Source organism: Urocampus carinirostris, chromosome 4, assembly GCF_059441175.1.
Source record: "Urocampus carinirostris isolate Australia breed hairy pipefish chromosome 4, RoL_Ucar_1.0, whole genome shotgun sequence".
NCBI classification, from domain to species: Eukaryota; Metazoa; Chordata; class Actinopteri; order Syngnathiformes; family Syngnathidae; genus Urocampus; species Urocampus carinirostris.
The window spans coordinates 6,363,886-6,388,555 of NC_142352.1; the positions used below are offsets into that span (position 1 = coordinate 6,363,886).

General features: G+C 40.5%; 2 protein-coding genes across 3 annotated transcripts in view; both read right to left on the reverse strand.

Annotated features, from left to right (window-relative positions):
- trpm7 (transient receptor potential cation channel, subfamily M, member 7) overlaps positions 1 to 7,457 on the reverse strand; it is a 72,853-nt gene extending 65,396 nt beyond the window's left edge. The window contains 2 exon segments of the mRNA XM_088333332.1: positions 7,201 to 7,418; positions 7,420 to 7,457. Coding sequence (XP_088189458.1) covers positions 7,201 to 7,418; positions 7,420 to 7,457 — 256 coding nt within the window.
- Positions 7,458 to 9,962: 2,505 nt separating this feature from the next.
- The window catches only part of sppl2a (signal peptide peptidase like 2A), a 30,592-nt gene continuing 15,884 nt past the window's right edge, over positions 9,963 to 24,670 (reverse strand). The window contains exons 12-17 of one of the 2 annotated variants that reach the window (XM_088333127.1): positions 23,266 to 23,316; positions 22,167 to 22,266; positions 21,297 to 21,377; positions 19,238 to 19,398; positions 15,182 to 15,215; positions 9,963 to 10,415 (exon numbers count right to left, since the gene is read on the reverse strand). In XM_088333127.1, the coding sequence (XP_088189253.1) occupies positions 10,375 to 10,415; positions 15,182 to 15,215; positions 19,238 to 19,398; positions 21,297 to 21,377; positions 22,167 to 22,266; positions 23,266 to 23,316 (468 nt within the window). In that variant the 3' untranslated portion in view covers positions 9,963 to 10,374. The remainder of the gene's footprint in view (positions 10,416 to 15,181; positions 15,216 to 19,237; positions 19,399 to 21,296; positions 21,378 to 22,166; positions 22,267 to 23,265; positions 23,317 to 24,670) is intronic. The other variant, XM_088333128.1, reaches the window with a different exon arrangement.

Here is a 24,670-nt window from a genome sequence, read left to right on the forward strand (position 1 = left end):
ACTGAAATGCACTACTCTCCAGACTCCCGAAGTCCAAAATCAAGAGCCTTCAGCTGGTACAAAATGCTGCAGCGAGGCTTTTTACTAGGACAAGAAAGTTTCATCACATGACCCCGATTTTAGCTAACCTGCATTGGCTCCTGTTAGCTTAAAATGTTGTTAAAAGGTTCTGTTGGTATTATACAAAATCATGCATGGACTTGCTCCTTCATGTCTTTCAGATTTAATTTCCCATGCTCCGGTCTGGAGCCTTCGCCCTGAAAATGCTGGTCTACTAGTGATCCCAAGAGCCAAGAAGAGATCTGCAAGTTCGAGAACATTCTCTATTCGGGCCCTGGTGCTTTGGAATGCTCTGCCCTCTGAGATTTGACCTGCAACCTCAGTGGAAATGTTTAAACTTCTTACTACACTTCTATTTCTTAGCAAATGAATAACCTATATTCTTATAAATAAATATATTTATAAATCAAAAACTTTAATTAAAAGAAATAGCAAATTCACAGATATGTTGACAATATCTGTGTATTATTTGCCCTCATGTAGGTTTTAGACCAGGTGGTGGTGTCATAATAGTCTGTGGTTTGCAATAATCTATGGTCTGTGCAGCCCTTTGAGACTTTGCAATTCAGGGCTATACAAATAAATATGACTTGCCAATACATAGACACAGTATGTGTTTTCTTCCTCATTAAGCCTATATAAGGCTTTAATTTTTTTGCGACTACAGACATTTTTTGGGGTTCAAATATTGCTTTTGCAACATTTTGGGTTGCCGTCCCCTGCTTGAGAAAATGACGTTTTCTATAATACCACATAATGGCAACAAAGTTGTATCATGCGAATTAAAGACGTAGGGTCCTGAAATCAAAATATTATTTTTAAAATTGAAAGTTATTTGTAATAAAAATGTTTAAAAATAAAATTGTGCCATGTAAAGAAAGATTTCTACCTCACGAATTTTGCCTATCAAGGGTTCTTTATGAAACTTAAGCGATAAACAAGGGTTCACTGGACACTCATTCTAAAAGCCCATCTCTCTTAGCTTTTATCATGCTTGGCCTGCATCCAGTCCCAGCTCAGAGGATTGGGGGAGTAAGAGGATTCAGAAGTATGGAAGCTGACATGATGAACGCTGGAAATAAAAGTGATGAGGGGCGGCAGTAGCTCAGGAGGTAGAGCGATCGTTTTAGGATTAAGGGATCCCAGTTCGAATCCCGGCTTGTCCGTGTTACATGTCGAAGTGTCCTTGGGTAAGACATTGAACCCCCAATTACCCCCAATAAGCAGGTTAGCGCCTTACATGGCTGCACAGATCACAGCCGCTATTGGGAAATGTGAAGCACAATGTAAAGCGCTTTGGGAAGTCATTGACTTGAAAAGCGCTATATAAATGCAGATCATTTCATCATTTCATTTCATTTCATGAAATGCATTTAAGGAAGCAAAATAAATGGAAGCGTTAGGAAGAGTTTCAAGAAAGAGTCATGAGACCAAAGCGTGACAGTTCGAACGCTTGCTGCCCCTGGCCATGGCTCGGCAGTGGCACGCCATGCCCCGCTGCTATACCTTCGAGCAAGTGTACAACTGGCACATCCTGGTGATGCACAACATCATGTGATGCTTTCTTCATCTACAGTGGGGGTGGGCACATTTTTTGAGTTGCATTGGTCTGAAAACAGTTGCACTAGGTTGATGTCTTTAAATTTTGTAAATGTTGATAGTCGTAAATCAGATACCCCGGCCATGCATGAGGATACGAGATAACATAAGCAAATCCATTTTTTTCATTTGTACTTACCAGCACAAGTTGTTTCATTGTCTATTTCTTTACAAAAAGACAAAATGCATCCAATTTGGATTTGAAACACAAAAAAAAATATTCAAATAAATATATGTATAAATTAAAAACGTTAATTAAAAGAAATAGCAAATTCACATCTCCTTTTAAACACCAGCTGTGATCATTTTGCATTGAACTAACCGCTCAATATAATCGGGCTACTTCAGGATTTTTTTCTTGCATGAAATTTTAAATCTTGATAGATGAAATGAAATGAAATGATCTAGATGTATTGATTTCAAAAAGCACAGGACAGAAAAATATAGCCAGCTATTAGAATATTGGCCATGAACAAAGTGAAATTGGGCACGCGAAGAGGCACAGGATAAGAAAGACACCAAAATAGAAACACATTTTCATTAGTAGTACTTTTTTTACAATGTATATATTGCCGTTATATATTTACCGTTTAGGCTGGTCAGGCCAGGTTAAAATGCCAAACTAAATAATTAATTTAATGATTTAAGTATTTTTCAGATTTTCATGTTTATTTTTGAATTTGAGAACCTCGCTGTTAGATTTCATCTATTTTAGAAAGAAGCTAAGGCTTCTTAAAATTTTGCAAAGACACCTGGTGCTAATTCTTTTAATGTATTTGTCATTTTGCCATAAACAGTGCGTCTGTTACCTGGGGTTGGGTTTCATCAATGTTCTCTGGTTGATGAATAGTAGAAAGCAAATACAGCTACAGCTGGTGCTTTTGGGTTTGTTGTTTGGAAAAAAAAGTAAGTAGTTACTTACTATTAGTAATTTGTTACTATTATAGAAAGGAGCTAAAGCTTCTTTGAACAACTGTAAAGACACCCAGGCGCTATCTTTGATTAGTGTATTTCTTTAATCCAGGTGAGTGCCATCGATTGCCTTAAACAATGTGTCCGTGATTTCTATTTAAAGTAAAAAACATTTGGATGGTTTGTTTCTCCAAATATTCTCTGGTTGATGAATGGTAGTCAGCAAATAGTCAAGTCAAGTCATGTTTATTTGTTTGGCCCTTAATCACAAAGAGTCTCAAAGGGCTGCACAGACCACAGATTATTGCAAACCACAGACTATTATGACACCATCACCTGATCTAAAACCTACATGAGGGCAAATAATACACAGATACACCGATATTATCCTCATAAGGAGGTTGCAGATCGAATCTCAGGGGGAAGAGCATTCCACAGCACCGGGGCCCGAAAGGAGAACGCTCTTGAACCTACAACTATGAGAGTAATGTGTAGGATAAATTTATTCTGCTTTTAATATTGGACAAGTGCAAAGGAGATTTCATAAGATGCCAGTTCCGTGTGTTGACGTATGTCGGCCCATAATGTTCTGTGAATACTCTCATCTGAAGGCTCCTCACCGTGGTTCTCCTTGAAAGTTCAAAATCGCTTGATGTCTTCTCCTTTTTATTTTATTTTGAGTGTTTAATAAAGTTCTTAAGTTTAAACTTAAAAGCTTAGCTTTGGTGACATCAATTGGACATATTCATAACTGCGAGTCAATGTTTGACGTGGTAGCGTCTTATTTTTCCATTATGGTTTTATCAGCCTTGTCTTGCAGGCTGGATTAAATCCATTGGTGGGCATAATCCGGCGCACGCACTGTAGTTTGCCGATCCCTGATCTACAGCTCACCGTTGTGTGGGCCAACTGGTGCCATAGAGAGCAGTACTAAACTTCTATCTTAACACAAGAACTGCTACAAATCTATACAGTTATACGTGTGTCCATTTTCCCGACACTTAAATGAAGATTCGGTTGTCAGGATCTGTGAGGAAGCAGGAACTTCACTTCGTTGCACTGAATTAATTAGAGGGGGGGGGATGAACCAATTGTGAAGCCGGCTAAGTTTGCCTCTAAAGTCTGTCCAAGGCCAGTGGAAAGAACTTTATCAGTCATCTTCAAATTAGCAAGTGAGTGTGGGGTGTAAATGGATTAGTGCGTGAGATAAGAGCTCAGAAAAATGCCGCAACCACACACACACAAGCCCAGCGAGAGTCTACCCGAGAGCACAAACGAGTGACGCAAGTCTCAGTCAAGAAGCTGCTTAGGACTGACTTGATTGCATCTATAGGAACGTTAAACATGACTATGACTATGACATGAAAAGCTAGAGGAAAAAACAACGTTGTTTCAAAATAGACCAAAAAATTAACAGCCTTATTGAGTAAATGGCTACCCTACTTTGTGCTGCCAGAATTTCAAAATTTCTGAAGCTAAACTTATATAACGAGCGACGTTTAATTTCAGACTCAGTCAGTGGACTAAAAATGTTCAAGCCTTCACATAAGAGGTGCAAAACCATTGGCAAAGCCACCACCAGAGAATTGAACCCTATTCCAACCAAATTTCCACAAATTGTGAATAATTCAAAATAAAAATAAATATTCTGATGAGGCGAGTTAGCATTCCAGATGTCTAAATCTTAGTATAAAAGCAGTAAAGGGCAGCAAAACATCATGGTTATTTTATCCTTTCACTACTCTGTTGATTGTTTTGTCGATTGTGGGGATGGATTAGCTCAACTAAACATTTTTAATCAAAGGCCATTACACAAACATCTTATCTTGGTTGGTTGATCATTAATGTAAATTGATTTGTTGGTTTTCAGTAAGGTTTGCTGTCCAATCAAATAGCATAGTGCTGATGCCTCATCAGTCATCATTTACGACACAAAAAGTGGGAATATCTGATTCCGACCATATTCAATTCTTACTGCAAGTTCCCAAATCTGAGTCTTCATCATCTGTAATAACATAAAAATACTGACGAGTCAATGTAACCATAACGACAAACAGGACAGGAAATAAGTTCCTACCTTTCATCCAATCAATAAAAGGCAATAATATTTGGGTGTGGGCAACACATTTTATTCTTGGTCTCAATATTTTGTGTAATATTGGTGTTTGACGTGTGTGTCGATTTAAATGGTATGTCTGATGTAGGGCTGCTTGATTGTTGATTGAGCTGCTGTGAGTTATGAAGATTTTGCATTAGTGTGCTTATCAAGCATTTATTAAGCGCTTATGAAATAAATGGGGTTCAAGTGTACCCGAGTCCATCTGTGTATCTGTTTTTTAACACTAGCAAAAGCATTATAGAATATGAAATGATCTGCATTTATATAACGCTTTACAATGTGCTTCACATTTCCCAATAGCGGCCGTGCAGCCATGTAAGGCGCTAACCTGCTTATTGGGGGTATTAGGGGTTCAGTGTCTTACCCAAGGACACTTTGACATATAACACGGAGGAGCCGGGATTCGAACTGCAATCTCTTGATCCCAAGACGAGCGCTCTACCTCCTGAGCCACTGCCGCCGCTCCTCTACTTACACCCATTCAACTTACGAAAAACATTTTCGAGATGTCGAAAAATATCTATTGCTGCATGTTAGATTTTGTATTGTGTGCACCTTTTTCCAGGTAAAGGACAGTTCTGTAGTCTTTCTTTCCGCCGCTACCGGCATATGGCGCCGTGTTATGCAATCATTAATAAGGGAAGCAATTCTCTGACATTTTCAAGGACTTTCAAAGCCTATTTTGAAATTTCTCCAGTACCATTAAAATAAATTGGGTGTAAGGCGTATATTTTGAAGAGCCCAAAATACATCTGCGCTTATATCTGTGATGTTTAGTCTCAGGTGTGCGTTTTTTGACATTATAATTTTTAAATCTCGAGTAAACCACAAACATAGTTGTGAATCTGAACAAAAAAGTGCTTTAAATATTTTAAAACAAATCTACCCCTATATAGGTGTTGGGTCAAAATTACAGTAATATGTAGCTTACATTTTCAGTTGCAGGAAGTTCTTCCCATTAAATGTTTCCCCTTGAAAAACAGTGCCTTAATTTTTTGCATGGCCCATAATAAATGTAATCCTTGCATTAATACACGTTTTATAGTGCCCTGTTTAGGTGCAGCATTTAACTGTCCTCTTGGGCACGGGCCGGAGGGGGTGATGACGCTTCTTAAGACAAAGCCGTACAAACTAATGCCAGCTGCAGTTAATCACAAGGGAAGAAGAAATGCAATGGCAACGCAAAGTAACTAGAAAGCAGTATCAGCGTAAATGGTAAATGGTCTGCATTTATATCGCGCTTTTCAAGTCAATGAAGACCTCCCAAAGCGCTTTACAATGTGCTTAACACTTACCCATTCACACACACACTCACACACCAATAGCGGTCATGCAGCCATGCAAGGTGCTGACCTGCTTATTGGGGGCATTAGCGATTCAGTGTCTTGCCCAAGGACACTTCTACATATAACACGGAGGAGCCGGGAATCAAACCGGCGATCTCTTGATCCCAAGACGAGCACTCTACTAAATGGCACCTAACAATTCCAATCATTAATCAGCACTTTACCCAAAATGCAAGCACTTTTCAATACTTGAAACACACAACATTAAAATTCAAGCATTTTCAAAGATCCATATCACCCTGCTACAACCTCTGTCTTGGGGCGGCAGTAGCTCAGGAGGTAGAGCACTTGTCTTGGGATCCCTTGATCCCAATTCGAATCCCGGCTCGTCCGTGTTACATGTCGAAGTGTCCTTGGGTAAGACACTGAACCCCTAATTCCCCCAATAAGCAGGTTAGCGCCTTACATGGCTGCAAGGCCTCTATTGGGAAATGTGGAGCACATTGTAAAGCGTTTAGGGAAGTCATTGACTTGAAAAGCGCTATATAAATGCAGATCGTTTCATTTCTTGCTTTAAGTAAATAGGTGCCGCGTTATGCTTGGAAGGTTAGAGAGTTGGCCGAGTTTGACAGGTATGCAGCGTCAATTCCTGCTTATCTACATCATTATCGTAAAATAAACGCAAACATTTGAAGGAAAGTGGTAGAAAAAAAAAGATTGTTATCAACCCGGGGGCGAAGAGTCCTTGGCGGGAGTGCACGGCTCCAGCGGCGGTCTGAGCACCTTTCAACCTCCATGACAGGACAAATTGTTCGAACGAGTCAGGTGTCAGCCCGCCCCGGCAGCGGCAACCGCTAAGCGGTCACGCAAACTCGTCTTTCGGGCACAAATATGTTACGAAGGTCATCATTCAGGGACGAAACTGCGGCTCTTTGGTGTTATTGACACCGCTGCTAACATCAGGGCAAGCTAGTTAGCATGTAGCGCTACCAAGCTAGCCACTTAGCCTCCTCTGCGCCCATATTGGTGGGAATTTAAATGGCGTAAAAACGCCGCGGTGTGTGGGCAAAAACCGTAAAGAACCCAGGTGGCGAAAACACCCACGGGTGGACCTGATACTCGCGGTCCGGACCCAGTCGCCACGACCCCCCCACGCCGGCGGCAGTTTGACAAGCCGACAAAAGCGCCTCAACGGCGGACAAGGAGGAGGGAGCAGCCACCTACCATTCTCGTCACCGTTGAGACTCAGGGGGAGCTGCGTGGTGGCTTGTAGCCATCTATCGGCGGTGCTCTGTGTTATTAGCTTCGCGGAGAAAGCGGGCTGGTTGCTGGAGAGATCCGCTTCGGCTGCAGCTCCAACGGAAGGTTGCTTTTTCATAATTGTGCGACTCCCGTCCAGACTGACGCGGCGTGACGGAGCGGCTGAGTCAGCCGGCCCAGTTCTGACTGTCACATGGCGGGGGAGGAGCCTCCGTCCACATGTGTCTTTGTTTTACCCGGCGTGGCCACCTACGAGCCTCGCTCGCCGCGTTTCAGGAGCCGGGCAAGAAAATCTCTCGCTTTTAAGAAATAAATACCGTTTAGAAATCGAAAAGAACATGGTTCAAGGTGGGGACACCGGGTAGGGTGAGATTTCCCACGGTGAATCGGGCGTTTGGACTAAAAACTGTCATTCACGCCGGCAGGAGTACAGACATCCCTCGGTTTCAGCGGTTAATGAGGGACTGGAACCACCCGCGAAAAGTGAAATTCCGCGAAGATGCGTCGCAAATTCATACCTGTCAACGTCCACGGCTCCATGCCCTTACAAAATGTTGTATTTTCCTTTGCAAAATACAAAATAATCTTACACCATATTTTTTTCTAAACATGTTTATTTATGTAGTTTAACATGTTATAGTGTATATCATATATATTGTTAATTATCATTGTGTTGTCAGATACTGAGTTGCTCGGCATGAAAGAGGTTTATTATAAAAAAAGTTCAAAAAATAAGTACCCGTAGCTTGGACGTTCACTGTAGAAGGAAAAAATACATGCAAATATAATTAAGTAGAATTTTCATATTCAAATTATTAATTCATTTTCTGCATAAAATTATTGTTGGTAATATACTGATTAAAGGATCGAACCTCCTGTGTGGAGTTTGCATGTTCTCCCCGTGGTTGTGTGGGTTTCCTCCGGTTTCCTCCCACATTGTCTGTCCCTGTGTGCCCTGGGACTGGCTGGAAACCAGTTTAGGGTGTCCCCTGCCCACTGCCCGAGGATGGCTGGGATGGGCTCCAGCACACCCGCGACCCCACTGAGGATAAGCGGTGCAGATAATGAATGAATGAATATCAGTGCTCACAATAAACATGACTTGACTTCACGAGTTACAAAAAGTCAGTCTTTTCACCACCTTTTTGTTTCTTTTAAGTTATTTGTTCAGTAAATAGTTCCCGTCCTCTTTTTAGTTCAGTCGATATTAATTCACCTTAACTGTGGACTACAAATATAAAATAAGGAGAAAAGAAAAGGGGGCAGCACGGCGGCACAGTGGTTGGCGCATGCGCGGCACAGTTCAAATCCAGCTCCAGACTTCCTGTGTGGAGTTTGTATGTTCTCCCCGTGCTTGCGTGGGTTTCCTCCGGGCACTCCGGTCTCCTCCCACATTCCAAAAACATGCATTTCAGGTGAATTGGCCGGTCCAAATTGTCCCTAGGTGTGAATGAGCGAGTGAGTTGTCTGTCCCCGTGTGCCCTGCGATTGGCTGGCAACCAGTTCAGGGTGTCCCCTGCCCACTGCCCGATGATTGCAGGGATGGGCTCTAGCACCCCCGCGACCCTACTGAGGATAAGCGGTGCAGCTAATGAGATGAGAAAAGGAAAGGAAATTTGCCCTGTTTATGAGTATACCGTAAATTCCGGACTATAGAGCGCACCCGATTATAAGCCGCACCCACCACATTTTAAGGGGAAAACCGATTTTGTCCATACACAAGCCGCACTTATATATAAGCCGCATGCACCCACGTCTAATCCAAACCACACTTCAAGTGTTGAAACTAAATGTCCTTCATTGAAAACACAGTCCAAAAATCACAGCCGCCAAAATGAATGCAAATTGATGTAGGTACTTAAAATTTGTTGCAGACCTGCAGATTCTGGGTGCCCGTTGATAGTAATCCAAGGAAAAAAAGTGTATATTTCCAAAGGTACGGGTGGGAAAAATATATATCCATTATTGTCCGCCGTGTCCACAAAAACTCACCTTTACTGGTCCCCACTTTCCCATCAGCGTTGGCGTTTGCTCCGCCCCTCTTTTTTAATTTGCTCGTGCAGAATAAGTGTCTCAAATATATACAAATAAATACATTACAAAAATATACCGTTGCAAATACATATTACACATATTTACAAAGAAAGACGGTACATTGAGAGTTTTCAAAGCTTTAGTAATAATAATATAACTTTCATCCTAAACCGTGCCTTTGGGAGGTAGCCTCACGCTACTAAAAAGACGCTCGCCTACCTGCCAATTAGTCTATTAAGGAAATAAAAACCGTAATCTTAAGAGTCATGGCGGTCCATCGGCTCCTTCCTTCTTGATAAAAACATTTAAATTGACTTTTTCAATGTCGGAAAGAAATTTTAACATGATGACATCGTTCCACGCTCCCTTACTCCAACACACCCCAGTAATATGCTCGTTGGCTTTCGACATAGTGGCTGCGTCATGAGTCATATTTTGTGCAATTTGCACGATGAGGGTGTGTTTACGCTCATAAGTTGTGATCTTCCTCGGCACATGTATTCCACCGGTCTAAATCTTACCTCTCATACTCGAGCGTCGCTGGCGGCCCGTTTGAAAAATTACATAAATTGGCCGCATCTCTGAATAAGCCGCAGGGTTGAAAATTAGGGAAAAAAAGTAGAGGCTTATAGTCCGGAATTTACGGTAATCATGTTGACATTGTATGTTGTGCGTAAAACATTCAAAACACATTCATCATATGTGTTAATTTATTATAATGCAACAAACAAATCACATCATATCAAACAGCTAACACAGAAATTCAAAGTTATCAAAAAGTACCTTGTGGCTTGTGTTTTTCGTATGCCCACGGCTCACTTTTCATGAAACATGAGTCAAGCTAAATATAGTAAAGTGCTTTCTATCATCATGTGTTTAGTCATTGCCAAGGCAGAATGTGGAGGCAAGATTTTTTTTCCTGAAACCATAAGAGAGGCACTGAAAAGCCTTTCTGACACTCGGAAAAAAAAAACACACTCTGCTCTGCAAAGCAGTCAAAAATCAAATCATACACATCCAAGAATTTATTGATCTATCAGTCCCTTACCTTGTCTTTTTTTGTGTAAAATTACAAATAAGAAGTTCCAGCATTTGGCTTGTAGGTTAGCATGGTTCTGCGTCTATGGGCCGGTCAGGTCTTGATTCTGTAATCAGAAAAAAACAAACTTTAAATCCAGTGTCTTTTTTTCATTGAAATAAATAAGAGGAGAGCTGGCGGCAGACAAAGCATCCATCACTCTATCAGTTGATGGAAGAATAAGCCGTAACAGGTTAACAGCAAGCGACAGCATGCAGATCACAACATGATTGTTATACAGCAAAAAGGGTGAAGGGATAAGAATTTGCTAATGGATGAAAAACTATATACAGTGGCTTGCGAAACTATTTGGTTCCCTTGAACTTTGTGGCCTTTTGCTACATTTCAGACTTCAAACATCAAGATATAAAACTGTCATTTATTGTGAAGCATCAACAATAAGTGGGAACCAATCATGAAGTGGAACACACTTTAATGGATATTATAAACTTTTTTAACAAACAAAAAAAACAAAAAGTGGGTGTGGAAAATGATTCCAGCTTTAAACTTCTCCACAACAGTATCTCGGACCCAGAGTTGGGTAGGGTTACTTTAACTTGATTACTTTCCATTACTTTTGGATTACTCCAATACCAAATATGCTAATAAAAGATAAAAGAAACTAAATATGAATAAAATTACTAAATTTTGTGCAGGCTTGGGGAGTAACGGAACACATGGAACGGCAAAAATGATGTTGGCAAGCTGTTTGGATTTATTTTCATTTTGTTTCTGTGGCATTTTATGTTAGTTTTGCCGGAGATCAAAGCCAGGAGAGAAAGCTTACCACGTGTTGTGAGTCATCATTTTATTCATATTTAGTTTCTTTTGTCTTTTATTAGCATATTTGGTATTGGAGTAATCCAAAAGTAATTGAAAGTAATCAAGTTAAAGTAACCCTACCCAACCCTGCTCGGACCTGCCTGGTGTGTTCTTCGTTCTTCATGATGCTTTTTGCACTTTAAACAGACCTGTGAGACTATCACAGTGCATATGCATTTATACAGAGACTTGATTACACACAGGTGGACTCCATTTATCATCATTAGTCATTTAGATCAACATTGAATCATTCAGGGATCCTCACTGAACTTCTGGACAGAGTTTGCTGCACTGAAAGTAAAAGGGGCTAGATACTTTTGCACACCCACTTTTTCGTTTTTTTGTTTGTTGAAAAAAGTTTGAAATAAGTATTCAGCCCCTTTACTTTCAGTGCAGTAAACTCTGTCCAGAAGTTCAGTGAGGATCTCTGAATGATTCAATGTTGATCTAAATGACAAACGATGAAAAATGGAGTCCACCTGTGTGTAATCAAGTCCCTGTATAAATGCACTGTGATAGTCTCACAGGTCTGTTTAAAGTGCAAAAAGCGTCATGAAGAACGAGGAACACACCAGGCAGGTCCGAGATACTGTTGTGGAGAAGTTTAAAGCTGGAATCATTTTCCACACCCACTCTTTTGTTTTTTGAAGTCTCAAATGTGGCAAAAGGTCACAAATATCAAGGGGGCCAAATAGTTTCGCAAGCCACTGTATGTATGACATGGACTCCCTCTTATATTGTTTGAACAATTGAGTTTGTTTCCCAGTTTTTTTATACTTCAACAGGGTCTGGGCAAAAAAACTCCAGATTATCAGTTTTATTTCCTCACCACTGGTTCCAAGGACAAAACGTGCCTTTGAAACAAGATGGATGCATAGGGACACCTAGTGGGGAATTAAAGTCAAAGGCGTTTAGCTCAGGGGTCCCCAATCTTTTTCCCGTGAGGGGCACATCATCTTTCCCTTCTGTGAGGTAGGGCAGGGGTCAGTTTGTAACAGAAGAAGTGTGACAATTGCAAGAGTGGCTACATGTAAATACAGTAACTATTCTTTTCTAGAAAGCCACAATCAAATAACCCTTCTGGATTTTTCACAGAAAAAAGCCAGAAAATAAATAATAACACTATATATGAAATAAACAATGACCAAATAAAACACTCAGGGTTCTTTGCAGAAAAAAAAAATCCATGGAACTTAAACTTTCTTTTGTGCCGTACACAGTCTAGACAGGTCCAAGTTCAGCATAGTTTTCTGAGCACTGGATCACCACAGATGACTTGCGAAAAGGCAGTAGCCTTTATCTCATTGTCACACTATTTCTAGTCTCAGTACCAGAAACAGTTGTTATTAAAAATGTTGTAATGACAAAAAATTATATTCTATTATTCTAGTCCAGACATTGCAAGTGACAAAGGTCATTGTAACATACACAACAAAATTAACATTTATATCTGGTACTGTGACTAAAGACAGTGTGATAATGAAATAAAGGTTAAACCCAATGCCTTTTCATATGTCAGTGGTCGGCAACCTTTTCCTTACCATAGGCTTGTTTTAATGTCCGACTATAATCTCGCAGCCCTGCCCATCAATATTAATAGAAATAATAAAAATAACAACAACAATAATAATACAGGGTTCCTATAGCTTAATGCAAGTTAAATTTAAGACTTTTAAATCCTTTTTTTAACGCCTTTTAAAATCAAATTTTAAGACCATGTCGACAAAAAATACAATTGAAAGAAACAAAAGGAGGAAAAAAAACATGAATTAGAGGCAGTTTTTAATCAAAAGTTGTTATTTTTTTAGGGTTAGGGTCATAGGGTTAGCAGTTAGGGTTTTTAAATTTAAAATCCCTTATTGGTCCGTTGAAAATTTTCCATCTAAAAGCACAGCACTCTCCAAAGCTTTAGTCCAGGAAAACGAAAAATTAAAAGGATGTTTACAGTACATTGTGGATCCTCAGTCAAAACCGACCGCTAACTACTAATTCATCAACTTTTCTTCTAAATTTTTGAAGCATTTTTATCATGATGAATGATAAATTACTATTTTACTAAATCTTTTCAGTTCAAACAAAAAAAGATCTTATTACTGTGTTCACGCTAAGACTTTCGGAAATTGAATTTAAGACATCTTAATGCCAATAATGAATGCCTTTCAAGACGTTTCAAGGATCCGCAGGAACCCAAAATAGGCCAAAATCCACTGTGTGATCACTAGACCATTAAGGATCTAGATGACATAAGACAGGTCATTAGATTTGATCTCATCACACTACTTTTACTCCCGGTACCACGTTGTACAACATTGTTTTAGCTGAATTCTTTCCAATAATGCTCCATTGCAGCGTTGTACAACGTGGCACCATGAGTAATTATAGTGAGGTAAAAATGTAATGCCTTTTCCTTTGTCATCTACAATCCTAGAAGCCAGGTGGTTGAGATTTGGTGCTCTCGCCGCTGGGATCTGGGTTGGATTCCCGTTGCATCTAAATCTGAAAAAATGAGGTCATTGATATTTGATATAAATCTTTGGCTAATTACAGTGATATAACCACTGTAAAACCTCAGTATAACGCTCACCTAAACTTTGTTTTTTTGGGCAGGGAGAAAAAAAAATTGTGTATTTACGACTTAATACGGTAAAAATATAAATTAAGACATTTTATTTTTTTGCTGTGCGACACAGTCAATGTTCGCTCTAATTTTCCTTACGCGTCTGAGTGTTCACACAAAGTCGGTGAGCAGCGCTTGAAACAACAGTGAGCAACCATAATCCCAAGTGTGGTAAGATAATTAATTATGAAACATGTCCAAAACTTGACATCAAGTTACATTTTGATGAGTTTCCGGCAATGCAAAATTATTTTTCTCTTTTGAATGAATTGACTCATGTACGATTGCCAACAAACGTCATTTGTTCTTACAATTCTTTCACAAGATATCCATTTCTTTTTATTTCCTGTTATATTTTGTCGCATAATATTAACATTTTTGGGGGCTTATTGAGTCGGTTGTAAGATACAGAACTGTACTTAATCACATTTTCTAGTGGAAGTACACTGTTGGCAACAAGATTCACTTGATATAATTGGAAATTATTTGAATGCAACACAAACGTTTTCTTCTTTTTTTCTGTTTTTTTTTCAACTTTTTAAAAATGTCCTTAAAAAAAATCTAATTGTGTTTGTTTTTTCCGAGCTGTTACTTTATTCTTTTTGTCCTCTATTTACTTTTTTCCTACATTTCTTTCATTTCTTTTTTTCTGGCTTTTTTCTAAATTTTTCCTTCTATTTTTCTCTTCCTTTTGTGTCTTTTTCAGTACTTTTTCATTTTGGTATTTTTTTTCTCTTTTGTTCTATTCCCCCCCTTCCTTTAAGTCATTTTGTGCATAATTTTACATAGTATTTGGTCATGTTGGGATTAAAGAGGCAAAAACAACCTGAAGAGCGTTTAGGGCCCGAAAGAGCAGGTTCCTTTTAGTGAGCCGAGCCGAAGAAGCCGGTTCTCGACTTACTCAACTTCGTTCTATTTCGACTCGACTTCGAAATACCGCATTTAGGACACAACGTCAGGGGAACCCGTGTATTTTTACCTTCATGCACTGTAACTTTGACTTAAGTCGCTTCTTAATGAGTAATTTTGAGCCCTCATTTTTGTGCGCTGGCTCGATTGTCTTGTGCGCTGAGAATGTGCGAGCAGTGCGCAATTGCGCACGCGCGCAGCTTAGAGGGAACACTGTTCACGGTGCCAAACGACCCATGACCCGGTGGTTGCAGACCACTGATCTAGATTTCTGGTTTTACAGTCGTAAGGGTTTGGCGCTCTCACAACTGCGACCTAGGTTCAAATAGTGTTTCAACCAAGATTGCCCACCCACATTTTGATTACTTTGGGGAGTCGGGGGACAAAACCGGTGTTAAAATGAAAAGAAAGAAAATCAAACGGAATATAGAGGAAAATGGCATGACATAAAAGAAGTGCTGTTGGGACGGAGAAGAGAAGCACACCTGGCAGCAAAGGTTCCTGTGAAGATTCCAACACCTGATGAAGAAAAAGTCAGATGAAAACAAAATCTCCTGCCAGGAAATGCATGCCTACAAATGGGCAGTCTTTCTCATACTAATTAGGAACGAGCATGCATTATCTGCATCGCTTATCCTCAGGGTCACGGGGTGCTTGAGCCCATCCCAGCTATCTTCGGCAGTGGGACACCCCGTAAATGTAAATGGTCGGCATTTATATAGCGCTTTTCAAGTCAATGAAGACCTCCCAAAGCGCTTTACAATGTGCTTCACACTTTTCCCATTTTACACACTAACTAACCGATAGCAGCGTCAGCCATGCAAGGCAACTACCTGCTATTGGGGGCATTACCAGCTCAGTAGCCTAGATGGTAAGGCGCCCGCTTTGAGACTGGGAGGTTCGGGTTCGCGCCCCGGCCGAGTCATTCCTAAGACTTAAAAAGTGGTCGGCGGCGCCCTCTCTTGGCTGCGGCTGCATCGGGTCAGATGCAATCGACATTTCGTTCTGTGTACATTGTTACACAGAATGACAATACAAGGAAATTATTATTATTATTATATTATTAGGGGTTCAGTGTCTTGCCCAAGGACACTTTGACATATAACACGGAGGAGCTGGGAATTGAAACTGCGACCTGATCCCAATAGGAGCGCTTTACATCCTGAGCCAATTCCGACCCGTACTGGTTGCCAGCCAGTCGCAGGCCACATGGACAAGGACAACTTACACGCTCATTTGGACCTGCGAATCAACCTGTCGTGCAGTGCCTGGGGGAATGCAGGCACAAGGAGAACATGCAAACTCCACACGGGGAGGGCGGTTGCTGGAATTGAACCCTGGACCTCCGCACCGTGGTGCTGCATGCTTATGGTAATGAGCAATATTGTGAAAAAACAACATATCTGCATACCTATCCTAATATAAATGCAGTGCTCATTTGCCCTGTGAAAAGTGATGGGTCCCGGGCACTCACATGCTCAAAAATCTAGGGGTCCCAACGGAGATCTATGGGTCCCCAAAATTTTGTGTTATCGAGGTTGACATTGTAAATCGGCGACAAATATATAATATAAATCTATATATTCATTCAGTTTTAATCATCACAGTTTATTGGTAATACAAATCAGTTATCACTTCAAGATTTTTCAGTTCACAACAATATTGTACATTATACAAAATAATATTGCTGAAATGATTATATTAATCTATGTTTTCATTCAGTTTTAATCATCACAGTTAATTGGTAATACAAAGCGGTTATCACTTCAGATTTTCAGCTCACTATATTGTACATTATACAAAATAATAATGCTGAAATACTAATCTATAATTTCATTCAGTTTTAATCATCACAGTTAATCGGTAATACAAAGCAGTTATCGTTTGCAGAGATCGGCGTGCGGACGAAAACTCAAACCGCGAGACCAAAACAACAATGGCGGATCTGCCTGACGAAAAGTTTAGAGTGCGGTAAATCTTTGTTAAAAAAACGTAATCGGGTAATGATGACAATTTTGTGTCAAAAAAGTTCCGTCCCGGGGACGCACGTTGATTTGACACTGTGCGTCCCCAGCAAAAATGATGCGTCTAAGACGCAGGGACACGGGCAAACGAGAACACTGCAAATGTATAGATTATTCTTTAAACTTGGCCTAGAATTCCATACTCACTACCATCACTCACACACACTCACTCACTCACTGGCAACAAATTTTATTTTATCCCAGTGTTCACATTTTATAGTGATCCCTGCATCAACATTACAACACAAAAAAATGAAAATGCTGCGTCACTATTTTTAGATCACGCCATTTGTATTCCTTGGAGGCCACTTCATGTTCACAGGCACCAAGTTAGAGACCTCTGATGTGTTTTTGAAAGAATGATTGCTCATCAGAGAAGAATTAGGTAAAGACAGCTTAACCTAGTTTTCGCAATGTCATCATCATGCTGTTGAAGGGCCCTTTTAATTATGATTTGTTTTACTGAGTGAAATTTGATTACATTTAACACAAAAATCTAACCTATTCAGGCACTTTTGTCAAAGTCTAGGACAGGGGGCCAAATCCATCCCCTGAGAAGGTTTTCTTAGGCCTAATGAGATAATCATGATTCATTAATGTGTCATATACCAGGAATCCTTTGTTTTCACTGTACAGAACCCCTTCAACATTTGGCACTTCTACTATTGCTGTTTGACTCCTCCGCAGATTTTAAAATGAATTGATTTTGTCTTTATTGTCATTGATATCATTGTATTGTGCATTGTGTTCTGATAGACAGTGGGGACTGGTTAGGCAGGGTAATCTGTGTTGGGTGGGTGTGACTGTCTGTGAGCGCAACAGTGATAGGCTGGTGTAAGCGCAAGAGTGTCTGCCTCACAAAACATTCTGCAGCATAGCGCCAGATCGCTTTTAGCGGCTCGTTACATTGAAAATCACTTTATCAAATGAATTGGACTCTGGGGAAAGTAAGAAGAGCACAATGCAATGGTGACCATTCTCTGTAGATTATTATCGGGTTCCATAAGCAACTGGGGCGGCAGTGAATATAGGGCAACAGCGATGCTGCTGGTCCAGCCTAACTGCTACAGCTAACCCAACAACTCTCCTAAACCTAAACCTGTATCTTGCCAATGCCAGGTCCATTACCCTGAAACGGATGACCTGGAGCTACAACTCGTCCGAAACCGCTACATTCAAGACTGTTATATTTAAATTATTGCGGTGATCGCGCTCCATTCAAGGACATCAGATACTAGCGCTGCTTTCTTACCCTGGAAGGAGAAGTACTCCAATTTCGTTTTACTTTTGTATAATGACAATAAAACCTCTCTAAATGTTATTTTGTTAAAGTCGTATAGTCTCAGTCGGTAAAGACGTCATGTTGAGGTACATTTAAACCTTGGGTGTCATGATTACTGATGTGACTCAGCTGTGCCCGCGCATTTGGCGCCAACTGCCGCGGGTTCTGATTGGCTCCCTATCAGTATTTGAACCCAGTCCTGTCTGTCCCCTTTTGTCAGTCCGCCTGCGAACCTCAGTGAACACTAGGCAAGCCTTTTTCGACCCAGACTCCCACCTGTCCCGTTTTTTGCTCTGCCTCTTTCTTCCACTCAGTCGCTTTACTTTCACATCTTCTCACATTTTCACTGGTTTACCCTTGCCGCATCATACAGGTGCCTTGCCCATCCCTTAGAACACATCCAAACATCCCACTATACTTTTACAACACCTCTCCTGTATGATGAGGCAGGGGTAAACCAGTGAAAGCTGTCAGGCCCTGCTGTTGAACAGAAGAGTGTGTTGTGTCACCCTGACCCGAGTGACATGGCCGCTTTCTTGTGTCCCGTTTCATCTGGAGGGACGAAAGCAAGACCGACTTGGGTGCCGAGGTGCTTAACTTGTTTGGGCATTTGGGTTGGCCATGGTCCCAAGACATTTTTGTGAATATTTTTGCTACTTTTTCCCTTTCTTATTCTTTGTTTTTGTGTATGTGTTTGCCTTGCTCTTGATCACCCCTCTCGAGGGATATGACCACGGTAGATAGATAGATGGATCTATTTGGTTGGCTTTTTTACTTTTCTAGCTAACTATCAAGCTACATTTTAGCTATTTAGCAAGCCATCGAGCTAAGTTGCTATTTTAGAAACTCATATCAAAATGGGTGCCCTTTGCACTAATTAGTACCAAAAAGTAGCTCTCTGTTTGAAAAAGGTTGGAGACCGCTGCACTACACTGTATGCATCATTTTTAAATTTTTCAACAATCAGTCCGGGCCTCCGCTTCTAGGCCTTTTGACACCCCAGCTATAAGGGATCTTGTGACTCTTGTAGAAAAAAAAGGTAGTGCAGTCAAATATTCATTTCTTATTGGGGGAGGATTGGCTTCATTTGCATGGATGTATACAAATCTGAGAAAGAAATGCATAAGAACAAAAACTTGGGATGTGGTTTAAACTGCCAAGAAAAAAATAGTGACAACAGACCAAAAAAAACATCGACACTATCCCCACTAAGGATCCACAAGATGCCTTCTCACCTCATATGCGGTCCCAGTCCAGAAGTGTTTGAATTCTCCCCTGCAGCCCGCTACTGTCGCAGAAGTTATCAGAGTGAATGGCACGAGGTAGAGCAAGGCCGGCTGGCCCATTCCTGACAGCAGCATCACAGCAAACGTTGTTATCATTCCCAGCAGATACGCTTCAAATAAAAAGGAATAGAGACATTTTAAAAAATGGAACTGAACATTGACAAATGTAATATCACACAGAGTGACTCAGTCATAAATGTAGGCGTCATATTTGACCCCGATCTGTCTTTTCAAACACACGTTAAGAATATTACGAGAACAGCTTTTTTCTGTCTTCGCAACATTGCTAAAATTCGCCCTATGCTGTCTCAGTCGGATGCGGGGATTATAATTCATGTGTTTGTTACCTCCCGTCTCGATGACTGTAATGCCCTACTCTCCGGTCTCCCGAAGTCCAAAATCAAGAGCCTCTAGCTCAGGGGTCGGGAACCTATGGCTCGCGAGCCATATATGGCTCTTTCTATGAGTACCTATGGCTCAGAGACCAATTTGATTGCATGCAAAATTTCTCCATCTTGTTCAAAACTGGAAACGTCTATCCTATTCAGGTACACGTAAAGCCAAACCAAAGCCAAATGCAAAGGAAACACTTCGCAGTATATATATAGGGCACGTTTTTCACTACAATTTACAGTCAAGGTGTCACACAAAAAAAGGGGGGGAAAAAAACTCGTTTTGGCTGTACAACGCTAAAGAATCCTTTATTTAAAAGTTCACTATATAATCTGTGTTCAGTGTTCAGATACTTTATGATGAATCCACAGAACTGTAAATACGCCAAAACACCGGAAGAGAACTTAGTCATTTGATTGGGTGAGTGGGAGGGATGGGTGGAGCTATGCAAAAAGTACAAGCATTCCCTCCCATCTCTCGCCAAAGGTAAGCACATAAGGCTCCCTATTCTCAGAATGTTGTGACGTTTTTACAAAATAAATGCTTGCATCTGGTTTTGAAACCAATATGTATGAAAAAAAGGGTCAAAAGGAGATTAACCGATCTTGAGTAATTGCAAGAAAGAGACAAGTTTAAAGTGGTCTGTTTGTTGAATTTGGGACAGGGGCTCTGGCATTATTCTCTTTTCATAATTTTGATCAAATCATCAAAAATAAATGTGCTGAAGACTAAGCTTTTGTCTGGGGCGCGGGTTTAGCAATTTAGTAAATTTGTCTCATAATATATGGTGTGGCTCTTTCCCAAAATAAAATTAATATTTTTTGCTTTTATGGCTCTTTGAGTCAAAAAGGTTCCCGACCCCTGCTCTAGCTGGTACAAAATGCTGCAGCAAGGCTTTTAACTAAGACAAGAAAGTTTGATCACATAACCCTGATTTTAGCTAACCTGCATTGGCTCCCTGTTAGCTCAAGATGTGATTTTTAGGTTCTGTTGGTAGTATACAAAATCATGCATGGACTTGCTCCCTCATATCTTTCAGATTTAATTTCCCCCTATGTTCCGGTCCAGAGCTTTCCCTCTGAAAATGCTGGTCTACTAGTGATCCCAAGAGCCAAGAAGAAATCCGCAGGTTCGAGAGCGTTCTCCATTCAGGTACCCTTTTCCCCGAGATTCAATCTGCAACCTCAGTGGAAATGTTTAAATCTAGGCTTAAAACACACTACTATTCTACAGCATATGAATAACCTACATTTTATGTCGACAATATCTGTGTATTATTTGTTATTGCAACATCCATTGCAGCCTGGTCATCCTGGAAGAGGGATAACCTCATGTACGGTCCCTTCAGAAGGGTTCTTCCTTTTCCTCATGTTGAGGTCTTTTGAGTTTTTCCTTGCCCTCATGTTTGTTTTAGATCAGGGGAAGGTGTCATAATAGTATTGTGCTTTGCAATACTTTGTGGTCTGTGCAGCCCTTTGAGACTCTTTGTGATTAAGGGCTGTACAAATAAACATGACTTGACTTGGACGATTGGGCTCAGCTACTGAATTGAGTTGCACATCGGGACATAAATCGGCACATAAATTCTTAGAAGACACGGATCTTTTTGACGTACCTATACAACTGCTTAAAAAATAAATCTTCTTTGTCGAGTTGATCCAAACATCAAACCTGCTGCAGTAAGCCACCAGAAGACCTGCAAAAAATACACAACAAGCAACTTGTGTAAATAATCCATGTCTCAAATTTTTCAAATGGCCACTGGGACGCACTCAGTGTTGGGAACACTTTCCTGGAACTTAATAACTTTTCTTGGTAAGAAGAACTGAAACGTGTTATAAATAACATTTTGTGACACAACTGTCGTTACAACATGGTGTGTTACTCCGCTACTTTTGAAAGCAGATCATGGATCACAAAGTCTTCTGATCTTTGACAGCTCCTCCTGAACTTGTATGCCCCATACTGAAATCAGAGATTTAGTTTATATGCCCATATCTGGTTGTGTGTCACCAGTAGCAAATGGTAGACTGCGCGTGGGGAGGGGATGCAGTTTATGCAGCAACAGCAAAATCAATGGGGCAAACCTGAACACAGAATTTATGGTAAGAGTGCTAAATTATAGTATTTGTATTTGTAAAATTACACCATGCCAAGAGAAGAAGGAAAATGTCTTGGAAATTGTACAGAAATACAAAAGAAAATATTCGAGTTGTTTGAAGACCAAAGACAAAATGGATATGGAGTATCTCTGCGAAAGGGTTCACCACATCCACGGGTTGGTGTACACGCTTTTTGTTTTATTATGTGTCTAGTTTTAAAGGATCGGCTTCAATGTATGTATGTACGGTAATTTGCGATAGAGCTATCTTTTGTGTGTCAGTTATCTGGGGATGGAATAACACAATTTCTTTTTAAATCCAGTAACTAGTAATTGCAACTAATTACGTTTTTTCAGTAAGCACCCAACACTCGACACACTCACCTGGCACGATGATATCTCCGTAACCCAGAATAGAGAACTGCATGCCGCACAAGTTCTGAGCCCAGGCTGAGAACCGCGGGACACGCATCACAACAGGGAGCTAGAAAAAGATAGTACAGTGCGTGATGTAGACCTCCAGTTTTTTCCCAAAACAAAGAGCAAGCAGAGTACTTTTGTAAAAATGTTACAAAAAACTGCAAACGTAAAGTTAACAGATGTATTTCCATTCAAGCGCAAAGGGCACATGTGAGAGAGTGCTATGTGTGCAGATATCCGGCCACTCCTACCGCTCACACAATCAAATTGCTCCGTTTATTTGGCTGGTGTTTTTGGGGTGTTTACAGTTCGTTCTGTGGGTTTGTATCATCAAGTGTCTCACTAGTGATCATACTTTATATAATGAGCTTCCGTGTAAGGGATTCCTTAGCCATGTACAGCTAAAACGGCGTCTGTTGGTGTGACACGTTGACTGTAAACTGTAGTTGGGACTGTGCTCTTAATGTACTAGCTTGTATTAACAGTTTTGCTTAGCACCAAACTTGTTACTAAAAAGTGCTTATGATAGTATTGTACTCATACCCGTTTAATGTGACTTCTGTGTTAAAATTAGGAGTGCAGCATCAAATTGTGACGCTGTTTCAAAAGGGGCAGAGCTAGTGCTCCACTGGGCCCTAACAAGAAAGACTGGAGAGAGAAAAACAAGCGAAGGAGATTATTTTCCTCTTGTCTCATAGTTACTTAGGAACACCCAGTTTAAAGGTAATATTTATTTTACACATTTTTACCGCATGCAGTCGTGGGTTTCTGACCCCGGGGTCTATTTTGTATCACGTATTTTTGTTCTTTTTATTACTGACAGCGCAAAAGACAAATAAATGCAATGCTAAACCAGGCCACTACAGCGTCATTTTTAAGCAGAATTGTTTTATTTTTCTTATCTTGAAACATGGCAACAATTTCAAGCATTGACAAGTGCTTTGCCCAAAATTCAAGCACTTTTCAAACCTGGAACACAACATTGAATTCAAGCATTTTCAAGCATCCGTATGAACCCTGTGTAGATGAATATAAGACAAAAAGTGAATAAAGCCAGTCTTACCGTCTCAGTGGGAGTCTGGGGCTCGGCCGGCACCTCCACAATGTTTCCTGTCTGTGACAGAGCACCACCAAATCCAATCAGACCATAAAGTCGTTTACAGGCATTTTTAGAAGCTTGTAAACCAACAGGGTTCGTACACAATTTTCAAGGCCAAATGTAAGCACTTATCAAGCATTTTTAAGGCAGATTTTTCGATTTTTCAATTTTTCCAGGACCTTCAAAGGAAGAAATCCAGCACCGATCAAACAAATGTTTTGTTTTTTGATGACTTTGATGACTCAAATTTCAAGTATTTTCAAGCACTCCACCCCAAATTCAAAAATTTTACTGACCTTGAAAACAACATTAAAATTCAAGCATTTTCAAGGATTTCAAGCACCCGTACTAATCCCTGTCAATATGTTAGCAACTACCGCACTTCTTCAATATGAAGTTTAACTCAAGGCAACTTATTTATTTCAATGATACTGCGTTGCTACACTATAACTTCACAAAGTCTGTTTATGTAAAACTCCCTCCTAAAAATTAGAATGCTGTTGAGATGGATACTTAACAGAAAATCATGCTGTAAAAATCATTATTACAGTAGTTATATCTACATTTGGGTGACAAATGTGTTCCAAAAGTTTTTAAAAACTGCGTTCAGTGCGAATATTTAAACCGAAAGTGAGCAAAATATGACTCCTGGGCCATATGCGCCCCAGCAGACATTTAAATCTAGCCCGCCAACCGAAAATGTTTGCAATATTATGAGAATATCCATCCATCCATTATCCGCACCGCTTATCATCAGTAGGGTCGCGGGGGTGCTGGAGCCCATCCCAGCTATCTCCGGGCAGTGGGCAGGGGACACCCTGAACTGGTTGCCAGCCAGTATTATGAGAATAGTGTAGAGCAAAGAAGCCCAGCAAATAAAGGACTTCCACCTTTTTTGTTTCAAATACCTAACTTTGGAATGAATGGACCCCCTGTGTCCTCTTTTGTACAGTTCCCAGTCGTACTAATTCACCATGTACCATAATTAAATCTGATAACATGAAGTGTTGAATGTGATTAAAACATCCAAGGCAATGTATTGATAAAATGATGTTCTCCCCGTACGTAATTATGTCGATCGGAGGGACATTCTTAAGTACAGATCATTGCGCAAATTTCTCACTCCTTTGGCTTTCTAACGAGTTGAGAAACTTCAAATACCGTCACCCGATACTGTAAGCATCAGCTATCTAAGACCGCGCCCACAGAGGCATGATCTGATCAAGCGTACCTGGTCCATATAAACCACAGGTGTCAAACAGGCGGCCCGCGGGCCAGATCAGGCCCGCTAAGGGATCAAATCCGGCCCGCAAGACAACACTCAGAGAAGCGCAAGAGAAAAACGAGCTGCAGGTTGAAATATGACAAC